This window comes from Oncorhynchus mykiss, chromosome 26, assembly GCF_013265735.2.
Source record: "Oncorhynchus mykiss isolate Arlee chromosome 26, USDA_OmykA_1.1, whole genome shotgun sequence".
NCBI lineage: Eukaryota > Metazoa > Chordata > Actinopteri > Salmoniformes > Salmonidae > Oncorhynchus > Oncorhynchus mykiss.
The window spans coordinates 38642741-38662271 of record NC_048590.1 but is presented as its reverse complement, the minus strand read 5'-3'; the positions used below and the strand labels follow the sequence as shown (position 1 = coordinate 38662271).

The following is a 19531-nucleotide window of genomic DNA, read 5'->3' as shown; positions in this document are numbered from 1 at the left end:
ACCACTCTCTATATTTTCAAACATAGTGGTGGCTGCATCATGTTATGGGAATTATTGTAATCTTTAAGGACTGGGGAGTTTTTCAGGATAAAAAAGTAATAGAATGGAGCTAAGCACAGGACAAATCCTTGAGGAAAAATCCTAGTGGAATACTATAATTTTTAAAAGAATAATGTGCAAATTTTGCACAATCCAGGCGTGGAAAGCTCTTAGAGACTCACCCAGAAAGACTCACAGCTGTAATCGCTGCAAAAGGTGCTTCTAGAAAGTATTGACTGAGTGGTGTGAATACTTTCATTTCATTTTCAATAAATTTGCAATAATTTCTAAAAACATGTTTTCACTTTGCCATTATGGGTTATTGTGTATAGATGGGTGAGAAAATGAATCAATTTAGAAAATAAGACTAACATAACAAAATGTGGAATAAGTCAAGGGGTATGAATACTTTCTGAAGGCACTGTATGTACTTTGAAGCAGACTGAAGCATTAGATAAATAGTTTGCAGTGATCACTAATGTTCTCCCTGGGGTGTCTGCCCATCTCATTTTATGGCAGGCACTACACAGGCAGCTGTCATTCTCTTGTTAGCCTGGGTTTTGTCCAACTGCTGCCAGGCACAGCATGCCGCTCATAAACACAGATCAAAGGCCACATAGACCGCTCATACAGAGATCAGAGAGGCTCAGAGCAGAAGCCATGCTTTCCCAGGACTTTTGGGGCTAATGGAGACAGATACTAGACACAGATACACAAACACAGTACCTGGCCAACTCATCATAATGCTTTAGAAAGTCTAGCCAAGCATCTAGGGCCTCTGAAATCCTGGTCCCAGATCTGTTTGTGCTGTATAGCCAACTCCAAAATAGCTCAGGGACCAGGCTGGGCCAAAATAAAGTACATGGAATTAAATGTACACAGAGTTAACTTAACTGTGTAAATTATATTTAGGTATTCTTACTGGGGAAGTGATAAACCCTTTTACTACTGAAGTATCTGACCCTATGATTCTATGGCCCTCCATTACTGGGAACTTGGGATTACATAAAACTTACTGTATCTCTGTCAGTCATGTAATACATGTGCTTCCTTGATGTCTCTAAGCCCATCATAACAGTATACCCCTCAATCCCACACCACTGGTCTGACAGTAGCATTGGGGTGTGTAGAGTATCCCTAGAATTCTCAGGCTGGTGGAAAGTATGCGGTCGGTTGTAACGCGGTCGTGGGTGAGAGTGTCAGTCTCTGGTAATAACTATGTGAACCCTACAGACCTCTGGCAGTCCTCTTCATTAACCAGGACTTTATGGTATTTTAATAAAAACAACACAATGGGTCAGGTGAAAAGGGGCTTGAAATGCAGTAGACATTGTCTACATTCTCAGAGTAGTACAATTCCACAATGGGATCAATAGCTAAAATGTATTCCTTCCAAAGGCCTCCATATGTGCCTGTATTGTAACACATGGGTGCAGAGGTTTTCTTCGAACCCCCGCATTTCACTGTAGTTTAAGAACTTTGAGAAAGGCAGATGATTTCATCTTCACAATGTCAAGACTAGTTGAACAATTCCTGTTCATTTTCACACCATGTGGGTACTTCGAAAGACAGAGACCGACACGCTAAACGATTGCTTGACAACAGCTACCCATCTCATTTACAATGTGGTTTCGGGCAGAGCAGAACCTTGCTACCTCTGAGGCCACCCACCCACAGATAACATCCATGTGTGATGTCTATGTGTAGCTCTTGGTGCAGCATTCAAAAGGGTGACTGCAGCTGGTCTGGGAACTTTGTCATTGGTGTCTCAAGTTCCCTCTGTGGCAGCATGTATGCCAAAGAGTTGGGGTTGGAGGGTGGGAGGATTGCCTCAGACAAAAGACAACAGCTGATTCAGGAAGTTTTATTGTGACATGTGGCACTATACTTTTCAAAAAAAGTACCTACACTCTTCTTGTCTTTTACTTCCCAATATGTTCTAACAGAGAAGTTTCCTTTCAAAACTGATTGAAGGGAACACATTGAACCACATATAGCCCAGGCTTCTCACGTGTCAACAAGACAAGATTTGGAAGGGCGGCCCCGCGAGACATGACCATATAAATCTTGTAGGCTACTTTATGGGGCTACAGAACTCCAATTGTGAACCAGTAGATTGTCCTACTTCACTGATTTAAAGAATCGGATGGGTGCCATTTTGCTTTCACCTGTCCAGCACCTTGAGATCAGTGATTATGGTATTGCGATCCACCCTTCCTCCCAAGAATTATGGGTATTATCCAACAGGCCCCTATGGAGGGATGGGGACTCTGCCCCGTGTAATTTACAAATCACCTCCCTCCTCAGATTTTAGAGCGAGACAGAATTAGTACCTGTCTCAGCTCTAACCAACCCCAGCTAAATATAGCACAAGGCTCACTGCTGACTCAGAAATACCATCTACCTTCACTGACAGAGGAGCTGCTTAAAGGGACCCTGCCTGAAAAAGTCACCTTTAGAGCAGTAGGTCTCTTCAAACCACAGGATCATGTTCTGTTATTGCACTAGTAGTGCATGTTTTTATGTGCAGGATGTGATGCTAGGATTTGTGATTATTAAAGCTTTACTACAGTATACAAGTCATTAGTCTGTCACAGGCTTTCACCTCATCTTTAAACAACAACTTCTCTGTCATCTGTGACTTCATTTCCAGCTGGCCTGAACCTGAGAATGTAGATTAGTCTGTCACAGGCTTTCACCTCATCTTTAAACATCAACTCCTCAGTCATCGGTGACTTCATTTCCAGCTGGCCTGAACCTGAGAATGTAGATTAGTCTGTCACAGGCTTTCACCTCATCTTTAAACAACAACTTCTCAGTCATCTGTGACTTCATTTCCAGCTGGCCTGAACCTGAGAATGTAGATTAGTCTGTCACAGGCTTTCACCTCATCTTTAAACAACAACTTCTCTGTCATCTGTGACTTCATTTCCAGCTGGCCTGAACCTGAGAATGTAGATTAGTCTGTCACAGGCTTTCACCTCATCTTTAAACAACAACTTCTCAGTCATCTGTGACTTCATTTCCAGCTGGCCTGAACCTGAGAATGTAGATTCGTCTGTCACAGGCTTTCACCTCATCTTTAAACAACAACTTCTCTGTCATCTGTGACTTCATTTCCAGCTGGCACAATGGCCTGAACCTGCGAATGTAGATTAGTCTGTCACAGGCTTTCACCTCATCTTTAAACAACAACTTCTCTGTCATCTGTGACTTCATTTCCCGCTGGCCTGAACCTGAGAATGTAGATTAGTCTGTCACAGGCTTTGACCTCATCTTTAAACAACAACTTCTCTGTCATCTGTGACTTCATTTCCAGCTGGCCTGAACCTGAGAATGTAGATTAGTCTAGGAGAAGGCTGCTGGAATCAGACACAATGTTAGCCTGTCCATTCATGATCACACTCCTGTATTCAACAAGACAACAAAAACAAAACAGGTAAAAACACAATTCTGCAGGCCATATTACTTTGAAACCCTTTATTTTCAGTGAATACAAAAAGAAGATGTTTTCTTGTGGCCAGATAAATAGTTTCCATACTGTAGGTCATTGTCACTTCATATCTATCTTTCTTGTAGAACTGCACTTTAATTATCATTGAATTCATTATGAGACAAACACACAGGTATGAACAGTTTCTCCCTACCATTGAAATGTGTCACACTACATGAACAGTGACAGCTATACATCTTAATATCCTTATCACATTTATCCTTAAAACAACGATTCCTCGTGGCTTAAAAGAGAAAGAAAAAATTAATTCAATCCATAAAACTTTTGCGAGACAGCAGAGTACAGACCTATTGTCCGGAGTGTGTGAATCCTATGATTTACTTGTAACATACAATAACCGAACGACAGACTCCATTCTGTCATAGATAGAGTTCAGAAGCATCTTGATACATGCCCATGGAATGCAGTACAAAAATGTGTTGTCTTCATATATATCATATACATATAGTGATGGTACTCTTTACACAGTGACACATTCGTCTCTGCCCTCAAGGCCATGGGTGCATCAGGCAGAAAGATGGGGACAGAGGTACAGTTTATAGGACAACGCAGTAGTACCTGTGAGGCCGTGTTTTTCATCTCTATGGGACCTAAACGTCTTGGTAATAGGCTATGACAGGAACAACTCAAGGCCCTACTCATTGATACTGACCACACTCCTTTATCCAGCTAGATAAGTTGTCACAAGCAGACCAGACGCTGTATGAGCTAGAGACTAAGGCACTAATGACATAATACTACAACAACCAGATGCGTGAACTCTGACAGAACTGTAGAGTCTACTGTTACACATCAATACGGAGTAAAACATGTTTAACATGGACCATTTGCAGTTTATTAGGGGTTATTGTCCTTATGTGCAGTTCAGAATACCAATACCATTCAGTGCGTCGTGTAGTTTAGAAAATAATTAGAACCCAGAAGCCATGCATATGACTGACACGCAAGAGCAGATCTTTACCTCACAATAATGATTTGTTTGCTAACCGATACTCACTGACTGTCCATAAAACTAGTAAAACCAAACGCTAGAACCAAACCTGGGTTGTGTTCATTAGGATTTTTTTGTTGTTCTATTGGACAATTCTAGGTAATCCCTCCTCCGATTTCCTCCTTTCGGTGCATAATGAACACAAGCCTGGCAAACAGAAGGTAAATATACTGCAATAGTAGCACTTCTCACTACAGTTACACAAAGCACCATTAGAGTAAGAGTGAGACGGATTCAACAGGTGAAGAACAACAGGACATGATCCACTGTAGTGGTCCAACAGGCCGCTATGGAGGGATGGGGGACTCAGCCCCGTGTAAGACAGCAGGGGTAACCATCAGAAGCACAGTACATTGTGTATAGTCAACAAAGATTTACTGCTTCACATTCATTCAAGAGGTCTGGGGTGTTACAATATCAGAGCCATCCATTTCAGCTTGCATTATGAGTTGCAGAGAAATCACGCTTTATCAATGAGAATCTTTTCAGATTGCCTGGATGTTTTTTTAAAACTCCTACTTATATCGTAATACATTTTCAAGACCAGCAATTGTTTCCTACATTAGTATTTTTTCTTACAGTATCTGAACGGTTTTCAGAGGTGCAGTGTTTGAGGTTTGAAAAGATCAAGCAAGAGGTTACTTCATTACATTGCATGTCAGGAGGCTGTGAGGACACCAACACTGCCCCCTACAGCACCTTCATAGTATTGCTTCATGAACATCAGTTCTAGCTGTATGGCTCAATATCAACTGTAAACTAATGAGAATAGTAGAAGGAAGCCAGTTAACTGACTGTCCACGGTCCAGGTTATGCAGGGCTAGGAGATCTGTAGTAGTGGAAGGGATGAGACTAGTTAAGCTTACTGTAAATGTCAGAGTATTTTAACTTGCTAAAAAATGTTATTCTGTAGTAACTTCGCCTCCAAATCACAGAAATAATAAAGTACTAGATTGTAATGCATCATAAGAGGTTGTTGTAAAGAGGTCTCGAGCAATTTGACACACATTTAAGCATTTATCAACTCTAGGCACATTTCAATCTTCAGTGTCAAGAGCCCATCTAAACAAGGATTATTAAAAAGTGTCTACGCAAGACGAACGGTCAATGCAACAAAAATGGTTCCATGAAATAAGATTCATAAGCTATCCTTCAATATGCTCCAAATACCTCAACTGTCTGAATTACTTGCTGTCTGACAAGGAGATATATTTATAGACCACAAGGTGACATAAGTGTCAAATCACCCAAGTGTGGAATTTCAAACACTAGTAATATCTATGAAATGCTATAATTTCTCACTTGTCTCATAAAAAAGGAAATGAATAGCAATGTGTGTGTAAATGCCTAATGTACTGTATGCACCTAACATATCACACTCTTCTTCCTTTATGAAAGAAAGTCCGGCCAAAAGGTTAAGACCATGCTAACATCTAGAGATATCCCCTTAGTTTGGAGATTCAATGTCAACACTGGTATCTAATCACATCAAATGTATAGCTCCATAGAGAAAAACATTCAAACTGTTATGATGCACATTTTTCAGCTTGTTCACCTGTTACAAATCCATTGCTTCTAGAGAATACTTTTTTCCGGTGTAGGTTAACTGGCAGGTAATGCAGGGTAATAGACCGTCACAAGCCAAGTCATAGTGGTAGTAGACAACTCCTGGTAGTTAAAGACCCCTGCAGGTGTAGTAGACAGTGGCGATCCATGTCCCATTCTGGGCTTGACCCCACTGTTTGAGTGGGCATATTAAAAGACCAACTTAACCTTGTTGCACACTAGGAAAGTCAATTTGGGCCACAGCTTGTGTGTGTGGTAACATATTACATATAGACGCACAGGTACAAATGCACTCAATACACACACACACAAACACAGCGGCAGCATAGCAATGCAGCAGGGTATAGCTCAGTTCTCGTCCTCCCGTAGTTCACTGGGTAAGAACTTGTACTGTTGCTGTCTGATCTGAGCCAGCTTCTTCCTGGCCTCCTCCAGCTCTCTCTCCTTCCTCAGCATCTCCTCCTGGGCTGCTATGATCTGGACACAGGATACAACAGGCGCCAGTTACTACACAACACCTAGCTAATTAACACTAGGATGGAACAGGCGCCAGTTACTACACAACACCTAGCTAATTAACACTAGGCTAGAACAGGCACCAGTTACTACACAACACCTAGCTAATTAACACTAGGCTAGAACAGGCGCCAGTTACTACACAACACCTAGCTAATTAACACTAGGATAGAACAGGCGCCAGTTACTACACAACACCTAGCTAATTAACACTAGGATAGAACAGGCTCCAGTTACTACACAACACCTAGCTAATTAACACTAGGCTAGAACAGGCGCCAGTTACTACACAACACCTAGCTAATTAACACTAGGCTAGAACAGGCGCCAGTTACTACACAACACCTAGCGAATTAACACTAGGATAGAACAGGCGCCAGTTACTACACAACACCTAGCTAATTAACACTAGGATAGAACAGGCGCCAGTTACTACACAACACCTAGCTAATTAACACTAGGATAGAACAGGCGCCAGTTACTACACAACACCTAGCTAATTAACACAAGGATAGAACAGGCGCCAGTTACTACACAACACCTAGCTAATTAACACTAGGATAGAACAGGCGCCAGTTACTACACAACACCTAACTAATTAACACTAGGACAGAACAGGCGCCAGTTACTACACAACACCTAGCTAATTAACACTAGGATAGAACAGGCGCCAGTTACTACACAACACCTAGCTAATTAACACTAGGATAGAACAGGCGCCAGTTACTACACAACACCTAGATAATTAACACAAGGATAGAACAGGCACCAGTTACTACACAACACCTGATTCAAACCAGCCTGTACAACATACTGTACAGTGCTGTCAGCTCCTGATAAATGCTTGGAGTTGTTCCACTTATAGAACTGAAAGGCTTGACAAGAGTAAATCAGGTTTGAACAGTCTACATGTCACTGTGGAGTCTGCCAGAGCGCTGAAGTCTCACCTGAGCGATTCCTCCCACAAACTTGGTCTTGACCACCACGTTGTCATCGTCTGCCTTGTGGAACGCAGCTTTCTGGGCCGCTCGGACCAGGTTGTCCGACGCCCTCTTTACTGCGTTACCAGCAGCCTTTGGGAGGACAGTCCATCAATATCATACCACATAACATGTTACAACTATTACACAATGCTAATCACAAGATGTGTGTTTGTGGGGTTACACTGAGCCCCGTCTCCCCCGGCACCCCTCCAGATCTGAAACAATTAGATAGACGTGTAGGATCTACAGGAGTGCCTAGGAGGCAGGGGGCAATTTGTTATTCATCATCCTCGTACCTGTAGTCTCCTCATGGCCTCAGAGTCCTGGTCAGCTTTAACCTTACAGGCCACTAGGAGCTGGGCTGTGGAGGCTGCCACCTGCTTGGCTGACGAGATCAGCTTCTCCTCGCTGGCTTGGCCCTGGACCGAGGCATTAGCTGCCTCACACAGGTTACTGGTGGCTGCTGCTACCATCCGGGCCTGTAGGCGAGAACACAGAGAGAACGGTTCATATACATTTCAAAGATCCAATCCCTTAGAATTAATGATGTGTTCATTCCAGCTCTTCCAAAAAAAGGATTGATAAACATTATTTGGAGGCTTTATTTAGATTGTGTGTGTAGGTGTGTGTACGTACCGCTGAGATGAGACCCTGGGACCACTGACCATCATCCACTGCGTTAGCTGGAATAGAGCCCACCTTGCCCTGAGCCACCAGCTCTCTCTGGGCAGCTGAGGCAGACTTGACCAGGGCACTGGTGGCTGCAGCGATGGACTTAGCTGCTTCCAGGATCTGCTCCTCAAAGTCCAGTGTTTCATCTGCTTGCTGAAGGGGAGACGAGACAGTCACAACTCAGACGTCTCACAGGACGAGACAAAGATAGGCTGCAATCATATTACATGGCAAACGTAATGGTTTTGATGTTGGAGTTTTAGAGTCTTTCAATTTCAAAATAGTTCACTGACAGATTTGTTTACAAATCCGTACTGTCTGCACTACAGAAACTTCTCATCTGTTATTTGGGGCAAACTAAACGAAATAAGAACACAAAACACTTACAACTATTCTATGCCAAGGCATTCCAAGATTAGACCAGTCCCTCACACACACAGTCTGTAGACAGGGCGGGACACTGTAGAAATATGTTTGATATATAGTTGGATTAAATAACAACCTAATATATCAAACATATCAGACAGAGGCCTGCAGAGAAGGCTTCGAGGGTTTATACTCTGATCAGAGTAGTACTTCTACAGTATATAGGGACGGATGGGCTACAGCTAGAACTACAGGACAGGAGGGGGAAAAGAGAGAGGGAGAAAGAAAGAGAGGGAGAGAGAAGGAAGGGAGGAACAGAAGGGTTAGAAACATAGACAGCAGGAAGGGGAGGGAGAAAGGGATTGAAAGAGGAAAAGAGTGAAGGAGGGAGAGAGGAGGAATGGAGGAACAGAAGGGTTAGAAACATAGACAGCAGGAAGGGGAGGGAGAAAGGGACTGAAAGAGGAAAAGAGTGAAGGAGGGAGAGAGGAGGGAGCGGTGAGCAGAAGGTCAGAATAGAGTAGGAGGTTCCTCCTGAACGATGTACATGATATCAGCTACAGACAGACTGACAGACTGGTAGACGTACCAAAGTACATACAGACGGGTGTACATACAGGCGTACAAACATGAATAAATCCAGAGACAGAGAGGTTGCCACTACTTTCACTGTATGTGAGGAGAGACAATACAAGTATTAGACATTCAAATAGTGAATAGAGCATCACCCTATGGATCTAACACTGACTCACGGCGACTGAACACCACAGAACCTTCGTGTCAAAACTGATGAGACACTGTCTCTAAACAGACAGCCACATAATGACAAACACACCAACAAAGAGACAAGCACCAAGACAACATTACTGACAGGATTGTCATTCTTGCTCCAACTTATGCATCCCATTTATGTTATTAGTGTAGAAATTGGGGGTTAAAAATACCCATGTGGCGTGTGAGGTGCGTTGTGGGTGGTGTAGTCTCCTACCTTGGGCTTGGCTCTGGGTTTCAGCTGCTCCAGTTTCTTAGCCGCTGCTTCGATGGACGCTGCCGCCCCCAACAGCTCCGTCTCTGCTATCACTGTGGGGTCCTCTGGGTCCACCCACTCTGTGCCTGAAACACACACACAGTGAGTTACCACACACACAGCAGTGTATGAACAGAGCATGCCTCACAATATGAAGACCACAGAGACAGAACAAATGCCACATGACACGGCGTGCACAGCAAATTAAGTGTGTTTAAGATTGAATCGCAATCATCTTATCAGTGACATTAAATACGCAAATGAAGAGCATCCACACTGCAATGGACATGGTGATGAGCATTTCACAATGTCTTTATGGTGAGAAGGAATCTAAAATGAAGAGCATGATGGATGAATGGGGATATTGTTAGACTAACGGACCTGTAAAGAGGGACAATTCAACGGTCGGCCCTGAATCACAACTGGTTACATTCTTAACTTACCTCCATCTGTGGCAAAGAAGGCAGGAACAGACTGTTAATAGAACACTCTGGATACATACAGTATATCTGCTAAATGATCATTACTGTCCTATATTATGAAGCAGGCGTACAGTAGTTCCGTGAAGTGTCTCCTCTCACCTTTCATGGCCTCAGCAGTCTGGATGAGTTCAGTAACAGCCCCAGCAACACGTTTAGAGTAGAACACCAGCTGATGTTTCTGCTCTGCTGTAGGTCCCTGGAGGACCTGGAGATACACACAGAGTAGAGGTGGTTCAGGAAAACATCCCCATCATCACTATTACTCTATTCTCAAATCACAGACACACCCACCCAACCTACCAGCAGCACATGCTCCAGTAGGTCAATGTAACCTGTGGTGCACTCTGTCCCGTAGAGCAGTGCTCTGCTCCGTACGTCCTTGTTCACCTCCTGGTGGTAAGCTGCTTGCTGAGGGACACAGACACACAGTGTTAGGAGTCAGATGTTCCACTTTCCAGGTGGTCAATATTGATGAGATGAGGAGTAATATCAATATCTATTCTTCCTCTAACATCCACACGGTTTAGGGCCTAGGGATGATCACAACCTTGCATATAGTCAGCATGTTGAAAATGGCCGTGCTGGTCAGGGTTTAAGTATACAGGATAGGAGGGTAGGGGACAGGAGGTAGGGGGCATCTTCCCTAGTAAGGAGTATTGATCAGAACCTTGCATGTGGTCAGCATGTCGAAGATGGCCTTGCGACTCAGGTTAGCTGTGGAGATCACATCCTCCTGTCGTGCAGAGTTCCCAGCCGCCACTGCTTTGGCTGTTGCCGTGGTGATGCCCTTGGTCATGCGGATGAACTCTTCAGGCGTGGTCGACTTCTCCGGGACGTCTTTAGACTGGAACACCTGAAGAAATACAACACTCAATATGTTCTTAAAAATCTCACTGATTTAATATATCAAACAGCTCTCCATATAATGGGCTATGTCCTATAATGACCAAACACACAACAGGCATACTAATGTGTCCCAATGTGGCAACACTGGTTGTTGAGTTTTAACTCTGGTTTATCTTATTGATGCCATGGTAATAGCCGTGTTTGATCAAGGCTCTAGTTGTAGTAGCTGCACTAGGAGGCTGTCCTGAGGGGGTACTGATAAAGCTTAGAGCTGGAACCACAAACTAATGGAGATCTGTGGTCCTCTGTCAGTTACTAAAGATAAGGATAGCAGGGAAAACACAGGGCCTGGGCCGTTCTAGAGTTCAGAGCTCATCTAGTGACGAGTATATAAACCGTTATGGTTGATGATTCAATATGTCAATGCTTTTATACAGTGCCTTGCGAAAGTATTCGGCCCCCTTGAACTTTGCGACCTTTTGCCACATTTCAGGCTTCAAACATAAAGATATAAAACTGTATTTTTTTGTGAAGAATCAACAACAAGTGGGACACAATCATGAAGTGTAACGACATTTATTGGATATTTCAAACTTTTTTAACAAATCAAAAACTGAAAAATTGGGCGTGCAAAATTATTCAGCCCCTTTACTTTCAGTGCAGCAAACTCTCTCCAGAAGTTCAGTGAGGATCTCTGAATGATCCAATGTTGACCTAAATGACTAATGATGATAAATACAATCCACCTGTGTGTAATCATGTCTCCGTATAAATGAACCTGCACTGTGATAGTCTCTGAGGTCCGTCAAAAGCGCAGAGAGCATCATGAAGAACAAGGAACACACCAGGCAGGTCCGAGATACTGTTGTGAAGAAGTTTAAAGCCGGATTTGGATCCAAAAATATTTCCCAAGCTTTAAACATCCCAAGGAGCACTGTGCAAGCGATAATATTGAAATGGAAGGAGTATCAGACCACTGCAAATCTACCAAGACCTGGCCATCCCTCTAAACTTTCAGCTCATACAAGGAGAAGACTGATCAGAGATGCAGCCAAGAGGCCCATGACCACTCTGGATGAACTGCTGAGGTGGGAGACTCTGTCCATAGGACAACAATCAGTCGTATATTGCACAAATCTGGCCTTTATGGAAGAGTGGCAAGAAGAAAGCCATTTCTTAAAGATATCCATAAAAAGTGTCGTTTAAAGTTTGCCACAAGCCACCTGGGAGACACACCAAACATGTGGAAGAAGGTGCTCTGGTCAGATGAAACCAAAATTGAACTTTTTGGCAACAATGCAAAACGTTATGTTTGGCGTAAAAGCAACACAGCTGAACACACCATCCCCACTGTCAAACATGGTGGTGGCAGCATCATGGTTTGGACCTGCTTTTCTTCAGCAGGGACAGGGAAGATGGTTAAAATTGATGGGAAGATGGATGGAGCCAAATACAGGACCATTCTGGAAGAAAACCTGATGGAGTCTGCAAAAGACCTGAGACTGGGACGGAGATTTGTCTTCCAACAAGACAATGATCCAAAACATAAAGCAAAATCTACAATGGAATGGTTCAAAAATAAACATATCCAGGTGTTAGAATGGCCAAGTCAAAGTCCAGACCTGAATCCAATCGAGAATCTGTGGAAAGAACTGAAAACTGCTGTTCACAAATGCTCTCCATCCAACCTCACTGAGCTCGAGCTGTTTTGCAAGGAGGAATGGGAAAAAAATTCAGTCTCTCGATGTGCAAAACTGATAGAGACATACCCCAAGCGACTTACAGCTGTAATCGCAGCAAAAGGTGGCGCTACAAAGTATTAACTTAAGGGGGCTGAATAATTTTGCACGCCCAATTTTTCAGTTTTTAATTTGTTAAAAAAGTTTGAAATATCCAATAAATGTCGTTCCACTTCATGACTGTGTCCCACTTGTTGTTGATTCTTCACAAAAAATGACAGTTTTATATCTTTATGTTTGAAGCCTGAAATGTGGCAAAAGGTCGCAAAGTTCAAGGGGGCCGAATACTTTCGCGAGGCACTGTAGTACGTAATTAAGACAGCATTTACAGCTTAGCTTGAGGACACGTTTAGGCCACAAAGCGGAAGTGAGAGAGCATGTCCATTGTCATCTATCCTAATCAAGTCATTGATGAAATAAATAACTTTATAGATGACTGCTTACTGTGAGTTCCTGTTTAATACATTCAATGGTGGCCTCCAGGGCTCTGGTCCCCCGCGTGGCCTCGTCCTCCACAGCCTTCACCGTCTTCAGCAGGGACGTCACGTTGGTCACCATCACCTGGTGGGTTACCAGAGGGGGGACAATGGGGGAGACAGGTCCATGGATGTCAGTGGAAGAGACAGAACTGGGGGCATCAGAGACATCTTGCCTTTGGTGGGCGGAGAGATTAACCTTTTTTTCTGTTGACAGTTTGCGTGTGCTGTTGGTATTATGTACATAAACACCATATGGAACTGAAAGACAGGCAGCACAACAGCCATCAACATGAACCACCCTGCAGCTTGAGCTGAAGTTAATATAAGCCAAACTTGACCTGTTATCTACCGTCTGTCTGCCTTAGGGCATGGAGAAGGTCCAAAAGCAGGTTAAAAGGAGTGCCCTGGATTACTATGACTGCATCCCAAATGGCATCCTATTCCCTATATAGTGCACTACTTATAACCAGGGCCCCAAGTAGAGCAGTATATAGGGAATAGGATACCATTTGGGACACAGCCCATCAGTCTGTTAAACTACATTTCCACTGGCTTCCTTTCCACTTGGCTGGGTCATTGACTAGCGCTGGATGAGGTTCGAGCATGGCGAGGTAGATGGGATGTTGATTAATGGCTAGGCCTAAAGGAGGGGGATGAAATCTGCTGATATGACACACAACGACAGCATGCCTTCATCTGGTGTACTGGAAGTGCTCACCAGAACACCCTTTATGCACATATCAGACTGAGGAGGCATCCCGTTCACTTCTGCCATGTCTCTGGGGGACAACTGGGCGTACATTACAATATTTAATCTGACAATATTTTATTTCAGAGCATTAGACATAGTTCAAACAGAATTGGTCGGTTGCCCGGACACAGATTAAGCCTAGTGCTGGACTAAAAAGCACTCTGTCAAGAAGATGTATAGTAACTGTATAATAAGCTACAGCCAGGAGGGATGATGATGCAACAATGCCTGTTAGAGACAGTGGCCTTAGAGTCCAATATGGGTCCTACTGGGTCTCCTACCTTGGCAGCACTCTTCAGCTGGTACATGGATGGGTCGTCTGCAGCCTTGCCCGCAGCACACTTAGTGGCTCCTATGAGCTCAGCCAGGGCCTTGGCCACGTCTTTCACTGCGTTGATCAGAACCACCTATACAGAACACACATATCATCAGCTTATTAAGGACACAACCTGGGGTAGAGTCCATCCCAGGTTGGGTACATCAATAGGTCCCCCTAAATAGCTACAGTACTTCCTACTTTTAATAGCAGTCTCTTTGAAAGGAAAGTTGCAGTAGGCCTATGTTTTATTAATTAAAAACAGTCTAAAAAGGTACAGTAATTTTGTCCACTAAGGACTGTTCTGGGAACTGAAGATGTCACCTAAAATGAATAATAGGTCACCTGTGTCTCTGGGTCGTCAGAGCCGACGCTGGCGGCGCCCAGTTTGACCACGTCAGTGAGCTGTGTGATGGTCTTAGCTGAGGACTGGGCAGCTTGGGCTAGTTTGTCCTGACCGGACGCTGCTCCAGACACCAACATCTTAGTGTCCTCCACCAAAGCCTTCGCTGTCTTCAATATGTTCTCCCTGGGAGGGGGTGCGGGGAGAGGGAGGAGAGAGACGGACAGACGAAGAGAGACCGAAAGAGGTGGTAAATAAAATAAATAAAACATTACGTTTTTTATTTTATTGGTCTTATTAATACCATCCTGCTATGAGACGACCCTCCACCAAAACAAAGATATGCCAAAACTCTTTTAACCCATTCAAAATGATAGCTCTTAACACTAGAACCCCATTTTGACAGTTCATTATCTTTTTTTTTATTACTCTGCCATTAACTCTTGCCCATTCTCCCCTTGACTTTTCCTAAATAAGTCTAAAAACACCACTGTTGTTAGATTCTTAATATCACAAACAGAACTGGTGTAATAACCAGTTATAGGAGGGCATGTCATTTTTGAATGTTTTTTCCCCCTTGCCCCTCCTCCCAACATGAGGGCCTGCTCTGCTCCTCCTCCCAACATGAGGGCCTGCTCTGCTCCTCCTCCCAACATGAGGGCCTGCTCTGCTCCTCCTCCCAACATGAGGGCCTGCTCTGCTCCTCCTCCCATCATGAGGGCCTTCTCTGCTCCTCCTCCCAACAGTACGGCCTGCTCTGCTCCTCCTCCCAACTTGAGGACCTGCTCTGCTCCTCCTCCCAACAGTACGGCCTGCTCTGCCCCTCCTCCCAACATGAGGGCCCGCTCTGCTCCTCCTCCCAACATGAGGGCCCGCTCTGCTCCTCCTCCCAACATGAGGGCCCGCTCTGCTCCTCCTCCCAACAGGAGGGCCCGCTCTGCTCCTCCTCCCAACAGGAGGGCCCGCTCTGCTCCTCCTCCCAACAGGAGGGCCCGCTCTGCTCCTCCTCCCAACAGGAGGGCCCGCTCTGCTCCTCCTCCCAACAGGAGGGCCCGCTCTGCTCCTCCTCCCAACAGGAGGGCCCGCTCTGCTCCTCCTCCCAACAGGAGGGCCCGCTCTGCTCCTCCTCCCAACAGGAGGGCCCGCTCTGCTCCTCCTCCCAACAGGAGGGCCCGCTCTGCTCCTCCTCCCAACAGGAGGGCCCGCTCTGCTCCTCCTCCCAACAGGAGGGCCCGCTCTGCTCCTCCTCCCAACAGGAGGGCCCGCTCTGCTCCTCCTCCCAACAGGAGGGCCCGCTCTGCTCCTCCTCCCAACAGGAGGGCCCGCTCTGCTCCTCCTCCCAACAGGAGGGCCCGCTCTGCTCCTCCTCCCAACAGGAGGGCCCGCTCTGCTCCTCCTCCCAACAGGAGGGCCCGCTCTGCTCCTCCTCCCAACAGCAGGGCCTGCTCTGCTCCTCCTCCCAACATGAGGGCCTGCTCTGCTCCTCCTCCCATCATGAGGGCCTTCTCTGCTCCTCCTCCCAACAGTACGGCCTGCTCTGCTCCTCCTCCCAACTTGAGGACCTGCTCTGCTCCTCCTCCCAACAGTACGGCCTGCTCTGCCCCTCCTCCCAACATGAGGGCCCGCTCTGCTCCTCCTCCCAACATGAGGGCCCGCTCTGCTCCTCCTCCCAACATGAGGGCCCGCTCTGCTCCTCCTCCCAACATGAGGGCCCGCTCTGCTCCTCCTCCCAACATGAGGGCCCGCTCTGCTCCTCCTCCCAACAGGAGGGCCCGCTCTGCTCCTCCTCCCAACAGGAGGGCCCGCTCTGCTCCTCCTCCCAACAGGAGGGCCCGCTCTGCTCCTCCTCCCAACAGGAGGGCCCGCTCTGCTCCTCCTCCCAACAGGAGGGCCCGCTCTGCTCCTCCTCCCAACAGGAGGGCCCGCTCTGCTCCTCCTCCCAACAGGAGGGCCTGCTCTGCTCCTCCTCCCAACAGCAGGGCCTGCTCTGCTCCTCCTCCCAACAGGAGGGCCTGCTCTGCTCCTCCTCCCAACAGTAGGGCCTGCTCTGCTCCTTCTTCCGACAGTTGAAAGTGGAGTCCCAAGTTGAAACTGAACCTAAACTACACCTAAACTAATTTCACACACACAACAGATGAAATAAATTAAGTAAAGTATGATGTGGAAAAGGGGTGAGTTGATGAGCGAGGGGAAGCGAAAGAAGTTTACTAATGTAATCACCAATTGTGAATGAAGAACAGGGAGGGCCATTCTATTGTATTGATCCATTCTAATCCTCATCATCTCAAAATGGTAGGTTCCCTATATCAGCAAAACAAATCCAACCAGTCTTATGAGACTACTCTGGACAACTTGGAGGACGCTACATAGTGAGAGCGTAATTGTTGAACGGCTTTCAATCTCTGGGAAAATATCCACATCTTGCAGCAGGCACAAGTTTCAGAGAATGTGGTGATGAGGCTTGTGGAACCTTACGTTAGCAAGGGGAGAACTGTCACCATGGACAATTACTTCACTAAACTGTCATTGGCGAACAAGTTGCTTGCAAAGAAAACAAGTATGGCAGGCACCATGAACAAACAGATATGGGAGTGCCCTGCCTCTGAGCAGAATAAGAAACCTGCACAGCTGTGGTACTCAACAACAGTGCTGAAGACAACGGGACACAAGCAAGAGAAAACCGGATACTATTACGCACTTCAACCAAACAAAGGTATGTCCAAGTGTGTCAAGCAAGTGAAAGATAAGAACATTGTGTCAACTGTTAGGACAAGGGATACTAGCTAAATTAAACCCAACTGATGAAGTACGAGCTGAAAATAATTGTTTATTTTTGACTACTGTCATATTAACATATATTCATTGTAATGTCATTATTGCTGTTGTGCCAAGTTACACTATTTATCAAGACCACTATCAAGGCCTATAATGATGTTCAGGCTACTGATGTTGTCATCATTTGACCGCGCGTCTTTTGACCCTACTTCTAATGATGTTCAGGCTACTGATGTTGTCATCATTTGACCGCGCGTCTTTTGACCCTACTTCTAATGATGTTCAGGCTACTGATGTTGTCATCATTTGACCGCGCGTCTTTTGACCCTACTTCTTGGTGGTTGGGGTATTTTCTTTTGTCTTTCTAAAAATAAGTTGTTGTCATGCTCCTAAGCATATGCTTTCTGTTTCATAGATGTAACAAAGCACTAAACAAATAAAATGTATTCAAAACTATAATTTTTGTGTTTGAGGGGTCAGGTAAGGTACTGACCCCTGCCTCTGAAGTGTTTAATAGAAGTGTTTGGTCTGAAGTACTGAGCGACTTCCTCTCCTCCCAGTCTGAATGATTTGTAGTGTGATTCCAGTCCAGACACTTCCTCCTGCCTGATCACTAGGCTATATGTCTTCCTGTTACTGTGTGCAGGGGTGGAGGTTGGCCTAAGGCACGTGTCAAACTCATTCCACAAAGGGCCAAGTGTCTGCAGGTTTTCCCTCCACCTTTGTACTTGATTGATTAATTAAGGTAACTGATGAGTAAGGAACTCCCCTCACCTGGTTGTCTAGGTCTTAATTGAAAGGAAAAAACAAAAACCCTCAGCCACTCAGTCTCCGTGGAATGAGTTTGACACCCCTGGCCTAAGATCTGATTCCAGCTGTCTCTGTCACACACACACACAACCTTGTGGGGGGACACAATTCAGTCTCATTCAAACTCTTATTTTCCCTAACCCCTAATCCTAAACCTAACCCGTACTCAATGTAAATAGTCTGGGTGGCCATTCGATTAGTTTAGTTGTTCAGCAGTCATGGCTTGGGGGTAGCTGTTAAAGAGCCTTTTGGTCCAAGACTTGGCGAACCGGTACCGCTTGCAGTGCGGAAGCAGAGAGAACAGTTCATGACTTGGTTGCCTGGAGTCTGAAAATTCTTTGGGCCTTCTTCTGACACCGCCAAGTACAGTGGGGCAAAAAAAAGTATTTAGTCAGCCACCAATTGTGCAAGTTCTCCCACTTAAAAAGATGAGAGAGGCCTGTAAATTTCATCATAGGTACACTTCAACTATGACAGACAAAATGAGAAAAAAAATCCAGAAAATCACATTGTAGGATTTTTAATGAATTTATTTGCAAATTATGGTGGAAAATAAGTATTTGGTCACCTACAAACAAGCAATATTTCTGGCTCTCACATACCTGTCTTGCTCTTCTTTAAGAGGCTCCTCTGTCCTCCACTCGTTACTTTTATTAATGGCACCTGTTTGAACTTGTTATCAGTATAAAAAGACACCTGTCCACAACCTCAAACAGTCACACTCCAAACTCCACTATGGCCAAGACCAAAGAGCTGTCAAAGGACACCAGAAACAAAATTGTAGACCTGCATCAGGCTGGGAAGATTGAATGTGCAATAGGTAAGCAGCTTGGTTTGAAGAAATCAACTGTGGGAGCAATTATTAGGAAATGGAAAAGACATACAAGACCACTGATAATCTCCCTCGATCTGGGGCTCCACGCAAGATCTCACCCTGTGGGGTCAAAATGATCACAAGAACGGTGAGCAAAAATCCCATAACCACACGAGGGGACCTAGTGAATGACCTGCAGAGAGCTGGGACCAAAGTAACAAAGCCTACCATCAGTAACTCAAATCCTGCAGTGCCAGACGGGTCTCCCTGCTTAAGCCAGTACATGTCCAGGCCCGTCTGAAGTTTGCTAGAGAGCATTTGGATGATCCAGAAGAAGATTGAGAGAATGTCATATGGTCAGATGAAACCAAAATATAACTTTTTGGTAAAAACTCAACTCGTCGTGTTTGGAGGATGAAGAATGCCGAGTTGTATCCAAAGAACACCATACCTACTGTGAAGCATGGGGGTGGAAACATCATGCTTTGGGGCTGTTTTTCTG

General features: G+C 45.1%; 1 protein-coding gene across 4 annotated transcripts in view; it reads right to left on the bottom strand.

Annotated features, from left to right (window-relative positions):
- Positions 1–3504: 3504 nt before the first annotated feature.
- LOC110526625 (talin-2) overlaps positions 3505–19531 on the bottom strand; it is a 142011-nt gene continuing 125984 nt past the window's right edge. For 2 of the 4 annotated variants that reach the window (XM_036964203.1, XM_036964204.1), the window contains 12 exons: positions 14633–14816; positions 14253–14378; positions 13186–13302; positions 10824–11009; positions 10457–10564; positions 10256–10361; positions 10118–10123; positions 9636–9760; positions 8246–8434; positions 7906–8088; positions 7574–7699; positions 3505–6587 (listed from right to left, as the gene is read on the bottom strand). In XM_036964203.1, coding sequence (XP_036820098.1) covers positions 6459–6587; positions 7574–7699; positions 7906–8088; positions 8246–8434; positions 9636–9760; positions 10118–10123; positions 10256–10361; positions 10457–10564; positions 10824–11009; positions 13186–13302; positions 14253–14378; positions 14633–14816 — 1585 coding nt within the window. In that variant the 3' untranslated portion in view covers positions 3505–6458. Of the gene's footprint in view, positions 6588–7573; positions 7700–7905; positions 8089–8245; positions 8435–9635; positions 9761–10117; positions 10124–10255; positions 10362–10456; positions 10565–10823; positions 11010–13185; positions 13303–13845; positions 14011–14252; positions 14379–14632; positions 14817–19531 lie in introns of those variants that run through there. The other 2 variants (XM_036964205.1, XM_036964206.1) reach the window with 2 other exon arrangements.